At 38.3% G+C, this 17,540-nt stretch overlaps 1 protein-coding gene across 1 annotated transcript in view; it reads right to left on the reverse strand.

The window, feature by feature from the left end:
- Positions 1 to 260: 260 nt before the first annotated feature.
- Positions 261 to 17,540, reverse strand: part of LOC120747226 (sushi, von Willebrand factor type A, EGF and pentraxin domain-containing protein 1-like) — a 37,496-nt gene continuing 20,216 nt past the window's right edge. The window contains exons 20-30 of the mRNA XM_040052934.1: positions 10,006 to 10,191; positions 9,661 to 9,867; positions 9,351 to 9,539; positions 8,923 to 9,129; positions 8,646 to 8,825; positions 1,793 to 1,978; positions 1,472 to 1,678; positions 1,167 to 1,346; positions 930 to 1,059; positions 700 to 847; positions 261 to 665 (exon numbers count right to left, since the gene is read on the reverse strand). Coding sequence (XP_039908868.1) covers positions 787 to 847; positions 930 to 1,059; positions 1,167 to 1,346; positions 1,472 to 1,678; positions 1,793 to 1,978; positions 8,646 to 8,825; positions 8,923 to 9,129; positions 9,351 to 9,539; positions 9,661 to 9,867; positions 10,006 to 10,191 — 1,733 coding nt within the window. The 3' untranslated portion in view covers positions 261 to 665; positions 700 to 786. The remainder of the gene's footprint in view (positions 666 to 699; positions 848 to 929; positions 1,060 to 1,166; positions 1,347 to 1,471; positions 1,679 to 1,792; positions 1,979 to 8,645; positions 8,826 to 8,922; positions 9,130 to 9,350; positions 9,540 to 9,660; positions 9,868 to 10,005; positions 10,192 to 17,540) is intronic.

The raw sequence follows: 17,540 nt of genomic DNA on the forward strand, positions 1-17,540 counted from the left end.
ACACGGTGGCAGAAGGTCATTGTGAAACTGCAAGATCAGGTTGATGATGGGCAGAACTGATGAGTCAAGCTTAAATTCTGGCTCCACATGAGCCTGGAATAGATCCTGCTTGGCTACGCATTTGCAGCAATGTGGTGACACAGCTGAACTGTTATTGTTAGTCCTGATGAAGGAAAGTGAATGTGCCAACAGCAAACAAAGACATTTGTCTTCATATTTTTTCCAAAAAGGTTTATTAGGTTTGCATATATTCCAGAATTTCATAAAACATCAACTGTAAAATTTCATAGTATAAAAAAACAGTGAAGGTAAAAGAAAACACAACTTTATACATAAAAACAATAAAATAAAAATTCAATTCGAACTATCCTACTCTAAAATAAATAGTAAATAAATACATATCAAATTATTCACATTTGTGCAAATGACAATTCACACATAACGTTATGTAACATTTACGGTGACATGAATCGTGCCACCTTTCCAGCATTTTCATGAAGTTGTAGAACAATATGTTCAATATGAAATTCCATTCTGGAGGATATACATGTTGTAACAACATTTCAGAGCAATTGCAGATCTTTTAAAAGTTTCAGGAAAATTCAAATGTCACATTATGTCACTCCTTGTCACATTTAGTATGGCTGTTTTTTTCCCATCTGTTATGCTAGTGCATATCTTTTTTTTTTTTTTTTTTTTTGCTAGTGTATATGATATGTACTTTTTGCATTTCTGTGGAGAAATATACAGCTGTCTGTAGCTGCCTTAGAGGAAGAGAAGTGTCTTCTATATTAGGCTGTCGGTGCTGTTTTTGTAGCTCTGTGGGGAAGACTCTATGTCAGAGTTGCTGTGAAAAAAGAGAGGAGAGGATAAGACAACAAACTTCAAAAGAAAGATGAAGGAAACAAAGAGGTGAATCCTTCTCTTACCTGCTCAGCTCATATGCGTCAGCTTTCTTCTTCATTTTTTTCAAGAGCCACAAAGCCATAAACACACCAGATAACAAGGCAGTGCCCCCTGTTGCCACACCAACGGTAACTGCAGCTACTGGAGCAGGAGCTGTGGAGACACGGTGAAAACGTGAATAATGTGAACTTTTGAACAGAGATTTGTAAGTGTGCACATTTACATTTTGTGTACCATTTGATCTGTTGTTGCTCATTTACCTTGACAGGTGGGTTTCTCTGCAGTCCAGTTGCCATGATGACCACATGTCAGCAGCTCAGGTCCTTCTAATGAGTAGCCTTGGTCACAGGTGAAGGAGCACTGAGAGTTGTAAACTGACTCAGTGCTGGAACAACTGATGTGACCGTTTTCAGGAGCCTCAAGCAACAAACATGTAACAGCTGTTGTAAAAGAAAGGAAGATATTGCATATTGAAAAAGTGATCTCACCTGTGCTCGTAAGATTCTGGACATGCAAATGACGTTCTGAACAACAAGTAATCGAAGTAAAATGGGTTCACATGTACCTGTGCAGGTTGGTGATTTGGAGGTCCATTGGCCCGGATGTGTACACTCCATGCTGTGTGCACCTTGCAGCTCATGTCCTTCATCACATGTAAAATGACAAACCATGGCAAGTGGATGGGGTGTCTCATGACTAAGAAATGAAGACAGAGAAGGGCTGCAGCTTATCTGACCATTTGTTGGGACCTCTGGAGCAGGACATCCTTTTGCTACAAAAGGGGAAAGAGGAAAATATTATTAATATGTCATGACATAATCAATCAAAGAAAAAAACTGGAGTAACACTGTTTGTAGTAAATATTGATATAATTAGTCTTTCAGACCTTTGCATGTAGGTATGTTTTCATTCCACTGTCCGTCCTCAGAACACTTGATGGTGTTTGCTCCCTGCAGTTCAAAACCTTCTTCACAGCTGAAGCTGCAGGTGGAGTTTGGTCGCAGTTCAGTCTCAGATTCACTGCACTGCATGATGAGGGGAGCTTCTCTCTCTGGATTCTGGCAAAGGATGGCTGACACAGAAACATGTGTATTTTATTGAACGTGTCCTCATGATATAGAAGATGGTGGGTTATACTTTCCGTGTTCCTCTTACCTTCACAGTGAGGAATCTGCTGATTCCATGTACCTCCTGATGTGCAGGTCACTCTACTGGCTCCCACTAAATGGTAACCTTGGTCACAACTGAAGCTGCAGGTGTTTTTGTAGCTGAACCTCGTATCAGCATCTTCTCCACAGCTGACAAAGCCATTTGTCAAGTTTTGCAGAGCAGGGCACTGAACAGCTACAAAAGAGAGAGGCAACAGAAGGAGTTAAATTAAAGCTTTTTACTATAATAATGCAAATCATCCTCCAAATAACAAAATCTACACAATGATGAAAGGTAAAAACATGTGGCCATACCAACACAGTATGGCTGGGATCCATTCCAATTTGCTGATGCTTCACATTGCAGAGATGGAGATCCAGACAGTACATAACCTTCATCACAGGTAAAAGTACAGGTGGACTGATAGCTGAATGAGCCCAGAGGATCGGAGCATTTCATGGATCCATGTGTCGGCTCTGACATCTTCTCACACTGAATCACTGTAGACAACAGGAAAAAAAACATCAGTCCATGACTCCATCACTGTGTAGTAAATAGTATAATTACAAAAAAAAGTAGCAATATTACGAGCTATTAGCACTTAAACTCACTTTCACATGTAGGGGTTTTTTCTGACCATTTTCCTGACCCCGTGCACCTCAGAGGAGTCTGCACACTCAGCTTGTATCCTTCCTCACAGGAATACTGACACAAGGAGTCATAGGAGAAACTGCCATACTTGTGAGAGCAATTTACATGTCCTTTATCTGGCACAATCACCTCACTTTTGTTACACTGCACAACTGACAACAAATAAAACACACAGTTAGATATCAAATCCTTTATGTGACTTAAAATATGTATTTAAACTACGCTGTCATTTTGTTTTCTTACCTTGGTCACACTTGTCTCCAAAAAACCCTTCAAAGCAATCACATTTGTGGCTGTTGATGGTTTCAACACACTCTCCATGGAAACAGGAGTCAATCTTACAAGCCGCTGGAAAAAACAGACATGCTTTTAGAAATTTTACCTATTATAGTAAAATAATGTGTCACATAATTAATCTTAATTTTTTAATCTGCTCTAGTATGTTAGTCCCAAACTTTTGCTCACCTGTGTAGCACAGAGCAGTCTTTGATTTTGTACATCTCTCGTCATTCCACTTGCCTGGTTCTTTATCTCTTTTAATATACATCTCCACACAGTCCTCACTGATCTTTGCATTTATATCTCTCTCGCCATTGTTCGGTTCTCCTTTTGCCCAGTTGGTTGCTTCCTCTGTCAGAGGCTTGTTGGTTCCTACCCAGGTCCAGACATTATTGATCTTACGGATTCCAATCCAGTAGTAGCCATTTTTGTTGGGCAGCCAGTTGTTAAGATGCTCAATCTCTTCCTGGTTCTGGATGGCCACCATGTCTGTGTAGTGCTCCTGGCACCAGCTTCGTGCATTTTCCCATGTCATTGTGTTGTTTGAATAGAAATAAGACCAGGACTCTACACTAGTCCACATGCACAGCACTAAGGATAGAGAGCAGAGATACGCATTAGATGCATATGTGGCAGAAAGGATGGATTTTAAGAATTTCTCAGAAACTTGCAAGAGTTACACTGATATTTCTGCTTGCATCAAAATTCTTTACCTAAGCAAATGAAGGTGAAATTCATCCATGAAGCAGAGCTCTTATATCCCCAGGTCTTAAGTAGTCCAAAGCAGGAATCCTATGAAAATAAAATCACAAAACAAGTTCAAATAAATTTACAGCGTGCTATCATCATTAAATATAAGATAAAAGTGAAATAATGTTCTCTGAAAAGATTGATATTTAAATTACTAACCCTTCTACTCACCATGTTAACTAATATGTGTGATAGCCTACAGAAGATTGTTGATCCTTCCGCCTCAGTATATTTAAGGATGAAATGATTCTGAGTGTGATCCACTGGACTGCCTCCTCTTATATCTGACTCCATCCTCCTACAGGAAGCCTTTCAGCAGAATTTCCCGCAACATTTCCCAATGCTGAATTCCACAGAAGGCTTCAGGATCATTTCCCACAAGAATGAAAAAAGACAAAAAGGAAACTTCTATTGTCTGTCATCATCAAAAAAGCATTAAATGATATTAACTTAAACAAATTCAAATGAATTCAGTCAATATAAGTATTGATAACTTTATATGCTGCAACACTGGCTGCCAGCTGTGTTCACACATTATCTGGTCCTACGGAATCAGAATCTGAAATATCAGTTTATAAAACTGTTGGTTTTCTGTTGTCTTATGTTGAAACAGAGGATGATGATTTTCAGTGTGCTTGCCAAAACAGTTTGGATCTGGGTCAGCTCCACCGAGAGGAAACCTTTAGACCCATAGGGATGGAAACAGTGAGTAGAGCATTGATCTTGATGTGGAAATGGTTTGCATGATTAAAAAACAGGGGAAAATACATTCATTAGAGAAAAAGGTCAGGTCTTTGGCTCAGGTTTATAAAAATATTTGTAATCCTTTTCAGGTTAAACAAAGACACTGAAGTTTGTCATGAACAAGCGAGGGACATATTAGTAATAATCTAATTATAAATGGGTGGATATTATGAGGTACCGGGGAGCAGACTGGGAGACTGGGAAAACATCAAAAGTTGTTATTTGTGATGTTTTTTTGTTTTGTTTTTTACAATGTATTACAACTGATGTATTTATTTATTTATTTGTGGTGAACATAAAGATGAACCACAGATAGAATATTTGTGACTGTTGCATGGATACTGGTTTATGCCATTTAGATAAAACAGGAATGAATAATGTGAGGAGAAAAATAAATATTATTCATAATGAATAAGTTGTAATAATTCATCTCTCAAAGAGTTATCTATCGTGTTAGAAAAGTCAGAGTTATTCAGGATGAATTATCAGAGTAGTCCTGCGTTGTTCCTTACTGTTTTGAATATGTCGTATCTGTTTCTATAAATAAGGATGAGTAATATCGTCTTATCTGTCTTTAGTTACTCATTATTGTCACTACATTTACACTTATTCATAAAAAGATAAAGGACATTATTTATCCTTCTGGAATTGAGCCACTGGTAAATTTTGTGTTATCATTTTGGCCATAGCTTCCTTTCAGGAAGGCTTTCACTCATATACGCACATCCCCACACAGACACATGCATACACAGTAAGTCCTTGTGACTCATTTCATGTGAGAGTATAGTAAAGGAATACAATACAAATGTATGAATCACATCCTGACTTTAAACCTACACAATTATAAAGTTAAATTTATGCAATAGGTCAAATGTGACATTCCTCAGAAATCTTTGTCCATATCAGCAGGATGTCGTCACCCAGTTGCTGGAGACTTGTCAGCTGCACATTCATGATGTAACTCTCTCTCAAATGTGCTCTTTTGAGTTGAGAACCGGTGACTGTGGAGGCCTTTGGTTACAGGGAAATTGTCGGGTACAAGAATTTCAAAACTTACTTTTCATGCTCACATTTCTTTCTTGTGAAGAGTAAATAGAGCTATGGATTATTCTGGACCTGTTTTGCCATAAACTTGCACTGAATCTCTTAGCAATAGTATTGCTGTTCTAGTCAGTGGTAATAATATCTCATACTGAGTCACTAGAAGTAGAATCAGTGTACCAGAGATATATAAAAAAAAAACCCTAACAGCACTGAACAGTCAGCCTTAGTCAGAATTATTTATCATTATCTTTAAATGAAGTGAATGCATAAGTTCAATGAGGAGAATTTGTATTCACTCATCAGCCCTGCATGGGTATTCAGGTATGTTAAAATTATGTAAAAAACCAAAAACTAATTTCAGTGTTTTAATGATGAAAAGTACAAGTTATTGAAATATGTAGAGCATGTTGTGTGGAAAGAAATATTTTAAAAACATTCAGACATCTGAAAGTGTGTATAAGGATGTATAAATATGCCAGGATGACCTGACTTAACTAACTGTGGTAGTTTCCTCAGTTTATACTGTCCTTTACTAATAACTTTGAGTTGCTATTCTTTGCCCATTCTAATAGTCATCTGCTCACCTGTTTTTTTTTCAACCTGGGCAATTATGACACCCCCCCCCCCCCCCCCAAACAAAGCATGATTAAAATGCTTGTTATTAATACCAAAATAATATTTCCTGTTATTCCTTTTTTCAGATAACAGCCTTATCCTTTGCCAAGCTGCATACAAATGAATCAAGTTCAGGAGAAGATATGATATTCTTAATAAATCCCAAAGTTGGTAAATTTAATAGTTACAGCAGTTAAAGATGTGACAAATAATTATACAAATATAAATGTTCAATGAAAGTGATATTATGACAATCATACGACAATTTAAACTATTTCTAAATCAACAAAATAAGAACAGGATTTAAAATGGTGCAAAATTTTGTATAGGAAATATCAAACTTTAAAATAATCTTCACCACTTGATGTTAAATTGCTCCATTTCCCATCATTCCATTCTCCTCAGTTTCGTCCTGAGTTAGTTTACAAAAAACAAAAGACACTGAGGCTATTTGGCTCATTTGTTGCTGATGAATCATTACCGATCCATATGCTGTTATTCTCAAACTGTGTCCAAATTTCACTCTTGTGTTTTTTGGGGAGTGGAATCCAGAAATACAGGGAGAAAATATCCTTTGCAGCAGGATAGAGACCAGACAGTCATCCTCCTCTTGGTTTCAACATCATGTCTGTGAATCTGGCCTGGCACCACTGTCTGGCCTGGGTCCAGGTCATTGTCTTGCTGGAGTCGTGATGCATCCCGCAGACAGTAGTCTCATCCAAAGAATTATCTGAAAACATTCAGAATAATTCATAGTGTGATGATTACAACATGTAACAGTGTTGCATGTTCCATGACATCAGTCACACATTTTGCTAGCATCAAATCTAAAACCCAAAGATAATATCAATAATTGATATCAACCTTATCCTATATTATAAATCTGTTGCCTACCCAAGATGAAAGGTGGATATATTTACATCCATTATGATGCATATTATCATTAAAAATGACTGATGAGAAAATGTCTCATTTACTCAGATGTTATGTTGTTTGACAGAAGCTGCTGCTGAAGTTAAATCTTTGCTTATCTGATCAACCCAAACATAAGATAAGAAAGTGCTGCAGCAGTAAAAATAATTGTGCGTCCATTCAGTGCATCTAAGGGTCATTGCCAGGTTTTTGTAAGCTCTCATTTTTACATTCAGGGCAGCCTTAGCATAGAATAACTCGATGTTCACAACATGTTGTCATTTTCAGCCTTATGTAAGATATCTGACCCTTTCCTGTCCCACGAAAGTGCTTGCACAAATGACGCTCAATTAAAACAATGGATAGAATACCCAGAAATATAGCTTTTCCTTCCTACCTCTCACTTTTCAATTTTATTCTGCTTTGTCATGTCCTTTATGATGGAAAGGTTGCTGGAGAGACAAAAGGTCCAGGCAGCTTTCAAAAGAGGTTCTTTCTCAACCTCTAAAAAAAGTCATGGTGGCAGAAGGTCATTGCTAAAACTGTGAGAGTCGGTGCATGTCGTGCAGAATTGATGAGCCAAGTTATGAAAGCGGACGGCTTCAGACCCTGCTCGGCTAAGCATTTCTATCATTGTGGTGACAAAACTAATGGAATATTTTTATTGGTCATTATAACAAAACATGGAAGTGCCAAAATCAATTTTTTTAAACAATATTTATTTGTTTTGTGTGTACATGAGAACATTACAGTTACAGTAGCTCAGTAAATAAAAATAAAAATATAGTTTTGTACAAGCAAACACCTGAATAAACATTCAACACAATTTTCTTTTAGAAAATAAATACCACATAAATACTAAAAAGAATTCACAGGTATGCAGTGAAATGGAGAGCTTACATGTTATGTGACGTTTAAAGTAACAGGAATAGCCACATTTTCCCAGCATTTTCATGAAGTTGTAGAACAATATGTTCAATATAAAATTCCCACTGGGAGGAAATACATGTTGAAACAACATTTCAGAGCGATCACAGATCTTTTTACAGTTTACAAAGGGATACAATGATTCAGCGGATGTGTCTAAATAAGCTCTTTTTCTTACATTGGCTTTGCCTGATTAGAGTGTTATACTAGTGCAAATAATATGTTGTGCAATAATGTGGTAAAAATTTACAGTATCCATATTTGTTTATTAAGAATATCAGAGATTTCTATATTAGGCTGTCAATGCTGTTTTTGTAGCTCTGTGAGGGAGACTCAGTGCTGCTGTAATAAAAGACAGAAGATTAGCACTGAAATTTCAATAAACTTAAAAATAAAGACAATAAAAATGCTTAATCCTTCTCTAACCTGCTCAGGTCGAATTTGGTTACATTCTTCTTCAGTCTTTTCAAGACCCACATAGCCATAGACACACCAGATAACAAGGCAGTGCCCCCTGTTGCCACACCAGCAGTAACTGCAGTAATTGGAGCAGGAGCTGTGGAAACACGGTGAAATGTGAATAGCGTCAAACTTTGAACTGAAACTTGTTATGTTAAGTTTATGCATTTTAACTTCTTGTTCCCCTTGTTCTGTTGTTGCTTATTTACCTTGACAGGTGGGTTTCTCTGCAGTCCAGTTGCCATGATGACCACATGTCAGCAGCTCAGGTCCTTCTAATGAGTAGCCTTGGTCACAGGTGAAGGAGCACTGAGAGTTGTAAACTGACTCAGTGCTGGAACAATTGATGTGACCGTTTTTAGGAGGCTCAAGCAGCGGGCATCGAACAGCTGTTGTAAAGGACAGGAAGATGTCACTTTCATGTCATTAACATACAAATGAAGTTATGAACAACAAGCAATCCAAGTAAAATGGGTTCACATGTACCTGTGCAGGTTGGTGATCTGGAGGTCCATTGGCCTGGATGTGTACACTCCATGCTGTGTGCACCTTGCAGCTCATGTCCTTCATCACATGTAAAATGACAAACCATGCCAAGTGGATGGGGTGTGTCATGACTAAGAAATGAAGACAGAGAAGGGCTGCAGCTTATCTGGCCATTTGTTGGGACCTCTGGAGCAGGACATCCTTTTGCTAAAACAAAGAAAAAGAAAGAAAGAAAGAAAATTAATCAGTAACATATAAGAACACAGACACTGTTAAAATTGCTATGATGAGTGAAAGGTGTTTGCAATAAATAGTGATACAACTAGGCTTTCAGATGAAGGATGGCTGACACAGAAACATGTGTATTTTATTGAACGTGTCCTCATGATATAGAAGATGGTGGGTTATACTTTTCGTGTTCCTCTTACCTTCACAGTGAGGAATCTGCTGATTCCATGTACCTCCTGATGTGCAGGTCACTCTACTGGCTCCCACTAAATGGTAACCTTGGTCACAACTGAAGCTGCAGGTGTTTTTGTAGCTGAACCTCGTATCAGCATCTTCTCCACAGCTGACAAAGCCATTTGTCAAGTTTTGCAGAGCAGGGCACTGAACAGCTACAAAAGAGAGAGGCAACAGAAGGAGTTAAATTAAAGCTTTTATTTTAATCATCATGCAAATCATCCTCCAAATAACAAAAACTACACAATGATGAAAGGTAAAAACATGTGGCCGTACCAACACAGTATGGCTGGGATCCATTCCAAGTTCCTGATGCTTCACATTGCAGAGATGGAGATCCAGACAGTACATAACCTTCATCACAGATGAAACTGCACACCATGCCAGCTGGATGGGTTGCCTCATGGCTAACAAAAGAAGACAGAGGAGGGTTGCAGCTTATCTGGCCATTTATTGGGACCTCTGGAGCAGGACATCGGTTTTCTAAAACAAAACAAAAAAGAAGAAGAAAGAAAATTATTTAGTAACATTTTAGAACATAATCACACAAACACTGTTAAAAATGTTATGATGAGTAAAAAGTGTTTTCAAATAAATATTGATATAATTATGCTTTCAGACCTTTGCATGTAGGTATGTTTTCATTCCACTGTCCGTCCTCAGAACACTTGATGGTGTTTGCTCCCTGCAGTTCAAAACCTTCTTCACAGCTGAAGCTGCAGGTGGAGTTTGGTCGCAGTTCAGTCTCAGATTCACTGCACTGCATGATGAGGGGAGCTTCTCTCTCTGGATTCTGGCAAAGGATGGCTGACACAGAAACATGTGTATTTTATTGAACGTGTCCTCATGATATAGAAGATGGGTGGGTTATACTTTCCGTGTTCCTCTTACCTTCACAGTGAGGAATCTGCTGATTCCATGTACCTCCTGATGTGCAGGTCACTCTACTGGCTCCCACTAAATGGTAACCTTGGTCACAACTGAAGCTGCAGGTGTTTTTGTAGCTGAACCTCGTATCAGCATCTTCTCCACAGCTGACAAAGCCATTTGTCAAGTTTTGCAGCGCAGGGCACTGGACAGCTACAAAAGAGAGAGGCAACAGAAGGAGTTAAATTAAAGCTTTTTACTATAATAATGCAAATCATCCTCCAAATAACAAAATCTACACAACGATGAAAGGTAAAAACATGTGGCCGTACCAACACAGAATGGCTGGGATCCATTCCAATATCCTGATGATTCACATTGCAGAGATGGAGATCCAGACAGTACATAACCTTCATCACAGGTAAAAGTACAGGTGGACTGATAGCTGAATGAGCCCAGAGGATCGGAGCATTTCATGGATCCATGTGTCGGCTCTGACATCTTCTCACACTGAATCACTGTAGACAACAGGAGAAAAAAATGCATCAGGCCTTGACTCCATCACTGTGTAGTAAATAATAAAAGTAACAAAAAGTAGTAGCAATATTATAAGCTATTAATACTTAAACTCACTTTCACATGTAGGGGGTTTTTCTGACCATTTTCCTGACCCCGTGCACCTCAGAGGAGTCTGCACACTCAGCTTGTATCCTTCCTCACAGGTATACTGACACAAGGAGTCATAGGAGAAAGTGCCATACTTGTGAGAGCAATTTACATGTCCTTTATCTGGAACAACCACTTCACCTTTGTTACACTGCACAACTGACAACAAATAAAACACACAGTTAGATATCAAATCCTTTACATGACTTAAAATATGTATTTAAACTACGCTTGTCATTTTGTTTTCTTACCTTGGTCACACTTGCTCCAAAAAAAACCCTTCAAAGCAATCACATTTGTGGGGCTGTTGATGGTTTCAACACACTCTCCATGGAAACAGGAGTCAATCTTACAAGCCGCTGGAAAAAACAGACATGCTTTTATAAGCCTTGTAATCATAGTAAAAATAATATATCAAATAAGTATTTCTAAATGTTTTATCAGTAGATTACCTTGATAATAATGAACCAGAATAACAAATCAAGGCAGCTACAATAAAGCATAGAAGCCCCAAACTGTTGCTTACCTGTGTAGCACAGAGCAGTCTTTTTTTCATACACCTCTCGTCATTCCACGTGCCTGGATTTGGTCTCGTTTAATGTACATCTCCACACAATCCTCATGCATGCCTGTGTTTTTGTCACCCTCGTTATTGTTCGGTTCTCCTTCTGCCCAGTTGGTTGCTTCTTCTGTCAGGGGCTTGTTGGTTCCTACCCAGGTCCAGACATTATTAATCCTACGAATCCCAATCCAGTAGTAGCCATTTTTCTTGGGCAGCCAGTTGTTAAGATGCTCAAGCTCCTCCTGGTTCTGGATGGCCACCATGTCCGTGTAGTGCTCCTGGCACCAGCTTCGTGCATCATCCCATGTCATTGCGTTGTCCGAGTAGAAGTAAGACCAAGACTCTACACTAGTCCACATGCACAGCACTTAAATAGAGACAGTGACATATAGTAGATGTAAATGGGGAGAAAAGGAGAGATTTAAAAAAAAAAAATTATATTTACTAATTTGCTCTCTAATGAGTGTTTTTAGTATTGGGTGCCTTTGTCCCTCCTGTATATATTCTTCATCCTGTATAAATTTCTCTTATTTGTTGTTTATTTTTGCTGTCTTACTATTTATATTTTATTCCTGCACACTTGGTGTGGAGCACCCACAATTTTGTCATACATGTACAGTGAACACAGGCCAATTCTATTCTATCTGGTTCTAAAACTTTTTATTGAGACGCTCAAGGCTCTTCTGGCAATAAATGTACATACTTGAACAAATAACGGCGAAGTTGATCCATGAGGCAGAGCTCTTATATCCATGGGTTAGTCCAAAGAAGGAATCCTGTAAAAAATAATTTAAAGGTGCATTAAATTAAAACCAAATTAATTTACATTAAAATGAATAATATTTAAATTGATATCCCTTCCACTCACCATTTTAAATGATATGCCTGATAACCTCCAGAAGGCACTTGATTCTCTAGCTTTCAGCCTTAGTATGTGTAGGGATGACTCTCTGCGTTATGCACTGGATTTCCAGGTTTTATACGCTTCTCTAGTGTCATTCAGGAAACCTGGAAGTTTTCCATGGAATCCCCCCCAATACTGCTCCATTCCACAAAAGGCTTTAAAAACATTTCCTGCACAAAAGCATTGGCTGGTCGTTCTCAGTACTGAACTCCCAGGTTGACTTTTAGGGTGAGATGGGGCTTACTTGGCTCTGCAACAATGCAGCTAATAGGGATGTGCTCCTCATGGGGTGACAAATGGGGTGACTGCATGTTCATGCTACTCCCACTGAAATTGTTGTGTTTCTAAGCTAGACACTGTGTAACGATGATAAACAGTCAAAACTATTTTTTTAAACTTCGACATCTGAAATATTAGTTTTTTTAAAATTGTCAGTTTCCTGTTGCCGTACATTAATGTAGAGGAAGAGAATAGCTCCAAGGTCTGCTGGCTTGATAGATGAGTTGGGGTGTGCCCACCAACAGAAAGCCAAAAAGCAGGAAAAGATTAGACCTTTAGACCCAAACAGATAAAAACAATGCTTAGAGCCTTGATCTGGATGGGGAAAGGTTTGCATGGAATTGCCGAAGATGAAAATAAAAAGAAAATATATTAATTTGAGAAAGAGGTCGGTTCTTTGGTTCAGGTTTATAAAAATATATATACATACACACTACAAAAGTCAAAGTTTGGACACACCATCTCATTTTAATAGTTTTTCTTTATTTTCCCTACTTTCTACATTGTAGATGCATGCTGAAATCAAATATATGAAGCAAGATATATAGAATTATGCAGCAAAGAAAAAATCTATAAATAACTCCAAATATGTCTTATATTTTAGATTCCTGAAAGTCTTTGTTGACAGCGCTTCAAACCCTTGGCCTTTTCTCAATGAGCTTCATGATGTAATGACCTGAAATGCTTTTCACTTCACAGGTGTGTCTTGTCAGGGTTCATTTGTGGAATTTCTTGCCTTCTTAATGGGGTTTGGACCATCAGTTGTCTTGTGCAGAAGTCAGGTTGGTACACAGCTGACAGCTCTATTTGAAAAGTCGGAATTCATATTATGACAAGAACCAATCAGCTAAGTGAAGAGAAATGACAGTCCATCATTGTTTTAAGAACTGGAGGTCAGGACTAATGTTTGCACAAGATTGTAATTTACAACCTAAAAGTAATAAATGCTAAAATAACAGTCAGGAAAGAGCTTCGGGAAAGGAAAAGGTGTAGCAGACAGATTCTTTCTTGTTACTGCATTTATTTCTCATTGTTCCACTTGGTTATGTCTCTCTTGGGGCGATCGTGGCTCAAGAATTGGGAGTTCGCCTTGTAATCGGAAGGTTGCCGGTTCGAGCCCCGGCTTGGACAGTCTCGGTCGCTGTGTCCTTGGGCAAGACACTTCACCTGTTGCCTACTGGTAGTGGTCAGAGGGCCCGGTGGCGCCGGTGTCTGGCAGCCTCGCCTCTGTCAGTGTGCCCCAGGGTAGCTGTGGCTACAATGTAGCTGCCATCACCGGTGGGTGGATGACTGGATGTGTAAAGCGCTTTGGGGTCCTTAGGGACTAGTAAAGTGCTATACAAATACAGGCCATTTATCTCTTCCTTGCAATGTATCACCACACAGTCCTGAAAGGGTATGTTATCTGGCTCTGCAGGTACCCAGTTTGGAACCTCATTAGGTGCAATCTGATGATGACGTATCTGATATCCTCATGCTGGTGTTGTTCCTGCATCACCATAATTAATGTTGGTCCAGGTTTAACACTGCAAGTTACTAATCATATTTTTGTGACGTCATAGTTTTGCAACATGGAAAAAACCCTGCTATTGTCCGCTCAGGAAAACATCCAACCAAGGTTCAATGTTAGGGTTGAGGGTTACGATGTAAACATCATTAGGGTTAGGGTCATGTGGCTATCGCTAGGGTTATGAATATGAGGTTAGGGTTTGGTGTATGGTGTGATGATGTTTCCACCAAATGGCAAAACAGTATTATCTCCCCTCCAGGGACTTCGCCAATGATCATCATTGTAATATCATTTCTTCCACAGCTTCCTTCCAGGAAGGGTGTCACTCAACCACCAATAGCACTCTGAAGACACATAAACACACAGACACAAAGTACCATGATATTTATATTGTATTTATTCACATTTATTTTTGAAAGGACTGTACAGAAATATTGTATATAACATATACTGATAAAGAGATGCTATAGGAAATTACATAATTTACAACATATTAAACAGAACCTTTACAGCTGCAACGTATCAGACAAAATCCCCCCAAAATAAACCTCTTATTTTTTATCATGCAGTCATAAAGCATGGTATATCAGTCTGACACTACTACTGCCATCATAATAATTTCATAATAATAGTAATAATAAGAAGGATTCACTGGAAAGCAAAGAAACAATAAGTCAAACCATTAAATGGTTGAAGCTCAGACAGGTTGTTTTCAGTGTTTCTCAATTTTCACTTGAGCAGTTATGATATCTGTTATCAGGACAAGCAGAGTGGAAAATTCCACAGTTGAGGGCAAAAACAAGTGATGTACCATCTGTAATGTATTGTACTAAAAGTACCAATGTGCTGCTGCATGTACCACTCTTTTGATGGGCATTTTGAATGTGATATAAGTATGTGGTAGTAGTGCTACTGCTCTGGTCATTGGTAATAATAAACTGTAATGATTTTATAGAAGTGGAATCAATGTAGCAGCCTTGATTTTTGTTAGTATTTACTGCTATATCTAACTATATCTAAAATTTTAATTTACTACCTGCACAAGCAAGAGCCCAGTGTTGTCACACGTGATGGCAGCTAGGAAAACAGCAAGAAAAAAATTCAGGACTGCAAAGCTCATAACCATAGTTTAGGGTGCAGACATAGATCGACTAGTAAACTGACAGCTTTACTTTTATGGACAGCTCTCTCTTCACCGTGCAGTGCAGTGTCCACATCACTGTAGCCATGATCCAAATCCATCTGTCAATCTCCCTCTTCCCTCTCCTCTAACCTGTGAACAAGACCTCTGTGATATTAAAAGTCTTCCACTATGGGCAGCAACTCAACATTAACCCAAAGTGGAAACTCAACTGTTTTCAGGCTTTTTCAGGGTCATATGACTCAGACTTGGAAGAGTTCAATCTTATTCTGGCACTTGGCCATGAACTGCTCCAGTGTGAGGTGAAGAAAGCAGGACTACATCACCCACAAGAAGCAGAGATGAGATCCTGAAGCCATCTTGGAAGAAACCTTCAGCTACTAGGCTCCGCCTAGAAATTCTGTCCATGAAAATTATGAACAGAATTGGTAACAAAAAGAGCTGCTTTGGCTGAATCCAACACCCACTGATGTTGACTACGAATAATTGGCACACAAAACAAACTTTGACAACATTTGCACACAAATGAAATGGCTTATATCAGACTATTTATCTATCTAAAGTAAAAATCATCGAAGAGTGCATGACTTTAGGATGCTTTGAGCAATAGCCAGATCAAGTCCATATGAATTATGTAATTAAGTAATGCACTGAATTACTTTTCAGAAGAGAAACAAATAATATATAATTCATTACTGTTTTTTGAGTAATGACCCCGACACCGGTTGGTCCATGTGTGTCACGGTACCGGGTCTGTGGCCCAGTGTTTTGTGTGTGTTTTAGTTCAATTCTTTGATTATTGTTATTCATGGGTTTTGGTTCTGCTTGTGTTATATTTTTAGTCCTAGGATTTTGGTCTCAGGGTCTGCGTCTTTGTGATTTTCTCGTGTTTCCTGTTTTACTTTGAAAGTCTGTGTCCTATGTCAGTGCTTCCCCTTGTCTCCTTATGTCTTATTAGTCCCAGCTGTGGTTTCCTCCTGTTTCCCATTCTCTCATTACTCCCTTGTATATTTAAGCCCTGTGTTTTCCATTCTCTTTTCTTGTGTTGTACCACTTCCACGTGCTTTGTGTTTCCTTGCACCTAGTTTCTAGCGTTCTAGTTTCCTAGTGTTTATGTTCCTTGTCCGTAGTTTCTAGTTTTCTGCTTTTGGATTTTGTTTCTAGTATGTGTTTGCTACAGCGCAACAAAGCTTCCTTTTTGAGTTCATCCTTTCGTGTCTGTGAGTCCTGTATTTGGGTCCTACATCCTACCTGCCACACAACATAACCTGCCAATGTGTTGTTATTTCCAGTCTAAGTTCAACTTTTATTCGTGGGGTTTCTGATGAATACAGTCAAGAAATACAAGAAACAATATTTCTGTGGTAGGATGGAGACTAGGTAGTAATTCTTTTAGTTTTGGATCACCGCCATGACTGTGGATCTGGCACAACTACCTGGCCTGGGTTCAGTTCATTGTTTTGATAGAGTAATAATATGTTTAGAACTGAGTTGTCTCAGCCAAGCAACTACCTGGAAACATTCAGAACAGCTGTTAATGTAATAATTAAGTGGAAGATGTGACAGAGTTCCAACTTATTATCCTAATCTTTCCCCAGCAGCCACACATTTTGCTAGTGTTGGCATTAAAACCCACCAAAGATAAGGATCAGTGTCCAATTCATCTTTAATTAGCAATATGCTGAACAAGGAATTAAAAAATAAAATATGTAACAAAATGTTCTCTGGATGATTTTTTTTTTTAAATGAATTCTTCTTAGTTTTTCATGTATACCACAACATTTCCAACCATCTAAGACTGAAAATATAATATATCAGTTTTAAAGTGTAATGGTAACTTAGCAAAACACAACGTTATACACACAAGATTCACACGATGCTATATAATATTTACAAAAACATGGATAATGCCACCTTCCCAGCATTTGCATTAAGTTGTAGAACAATATGTTCAATTTAAAACTCCCTTTTGGAGGAAATATATGTCAGCACATTTTGTTTGAAAAATTCAGCCAAATATGATCAAACCTATAATATAATCTGCAAATGTCACATCCGCTCACTTCTTGTGACACCGGGTTTACTTATTTTATACTCCTTTTAAATTAGTATATATGATTCATATTTTCACATTGCTGTTTTGAAATATATACTGTCTGTAGTTGTCTGCAAAGAACAGAAATGTCTTCTACATCAGGCTGTCACTGCTTTTTGTAGCTCTGTAGAG

The sequence above is a fragment of the Simochromis diagramma genome, unplaced genomic scaffold, assembly GCF_900408965.1.
Source record: "Simochromis diagramma unplaced genomic scaffold, fSimDia1.1 OVJJ01000419.1, whole genome shotgun sequence".
NCBI classification, from domain to species: domain Eukaryota; kingdom Metazoa; phylum Chordata; class Actinopteri; order Cichliformes; family Cichlidae; genus Simochromis; species Simochromis diagramma.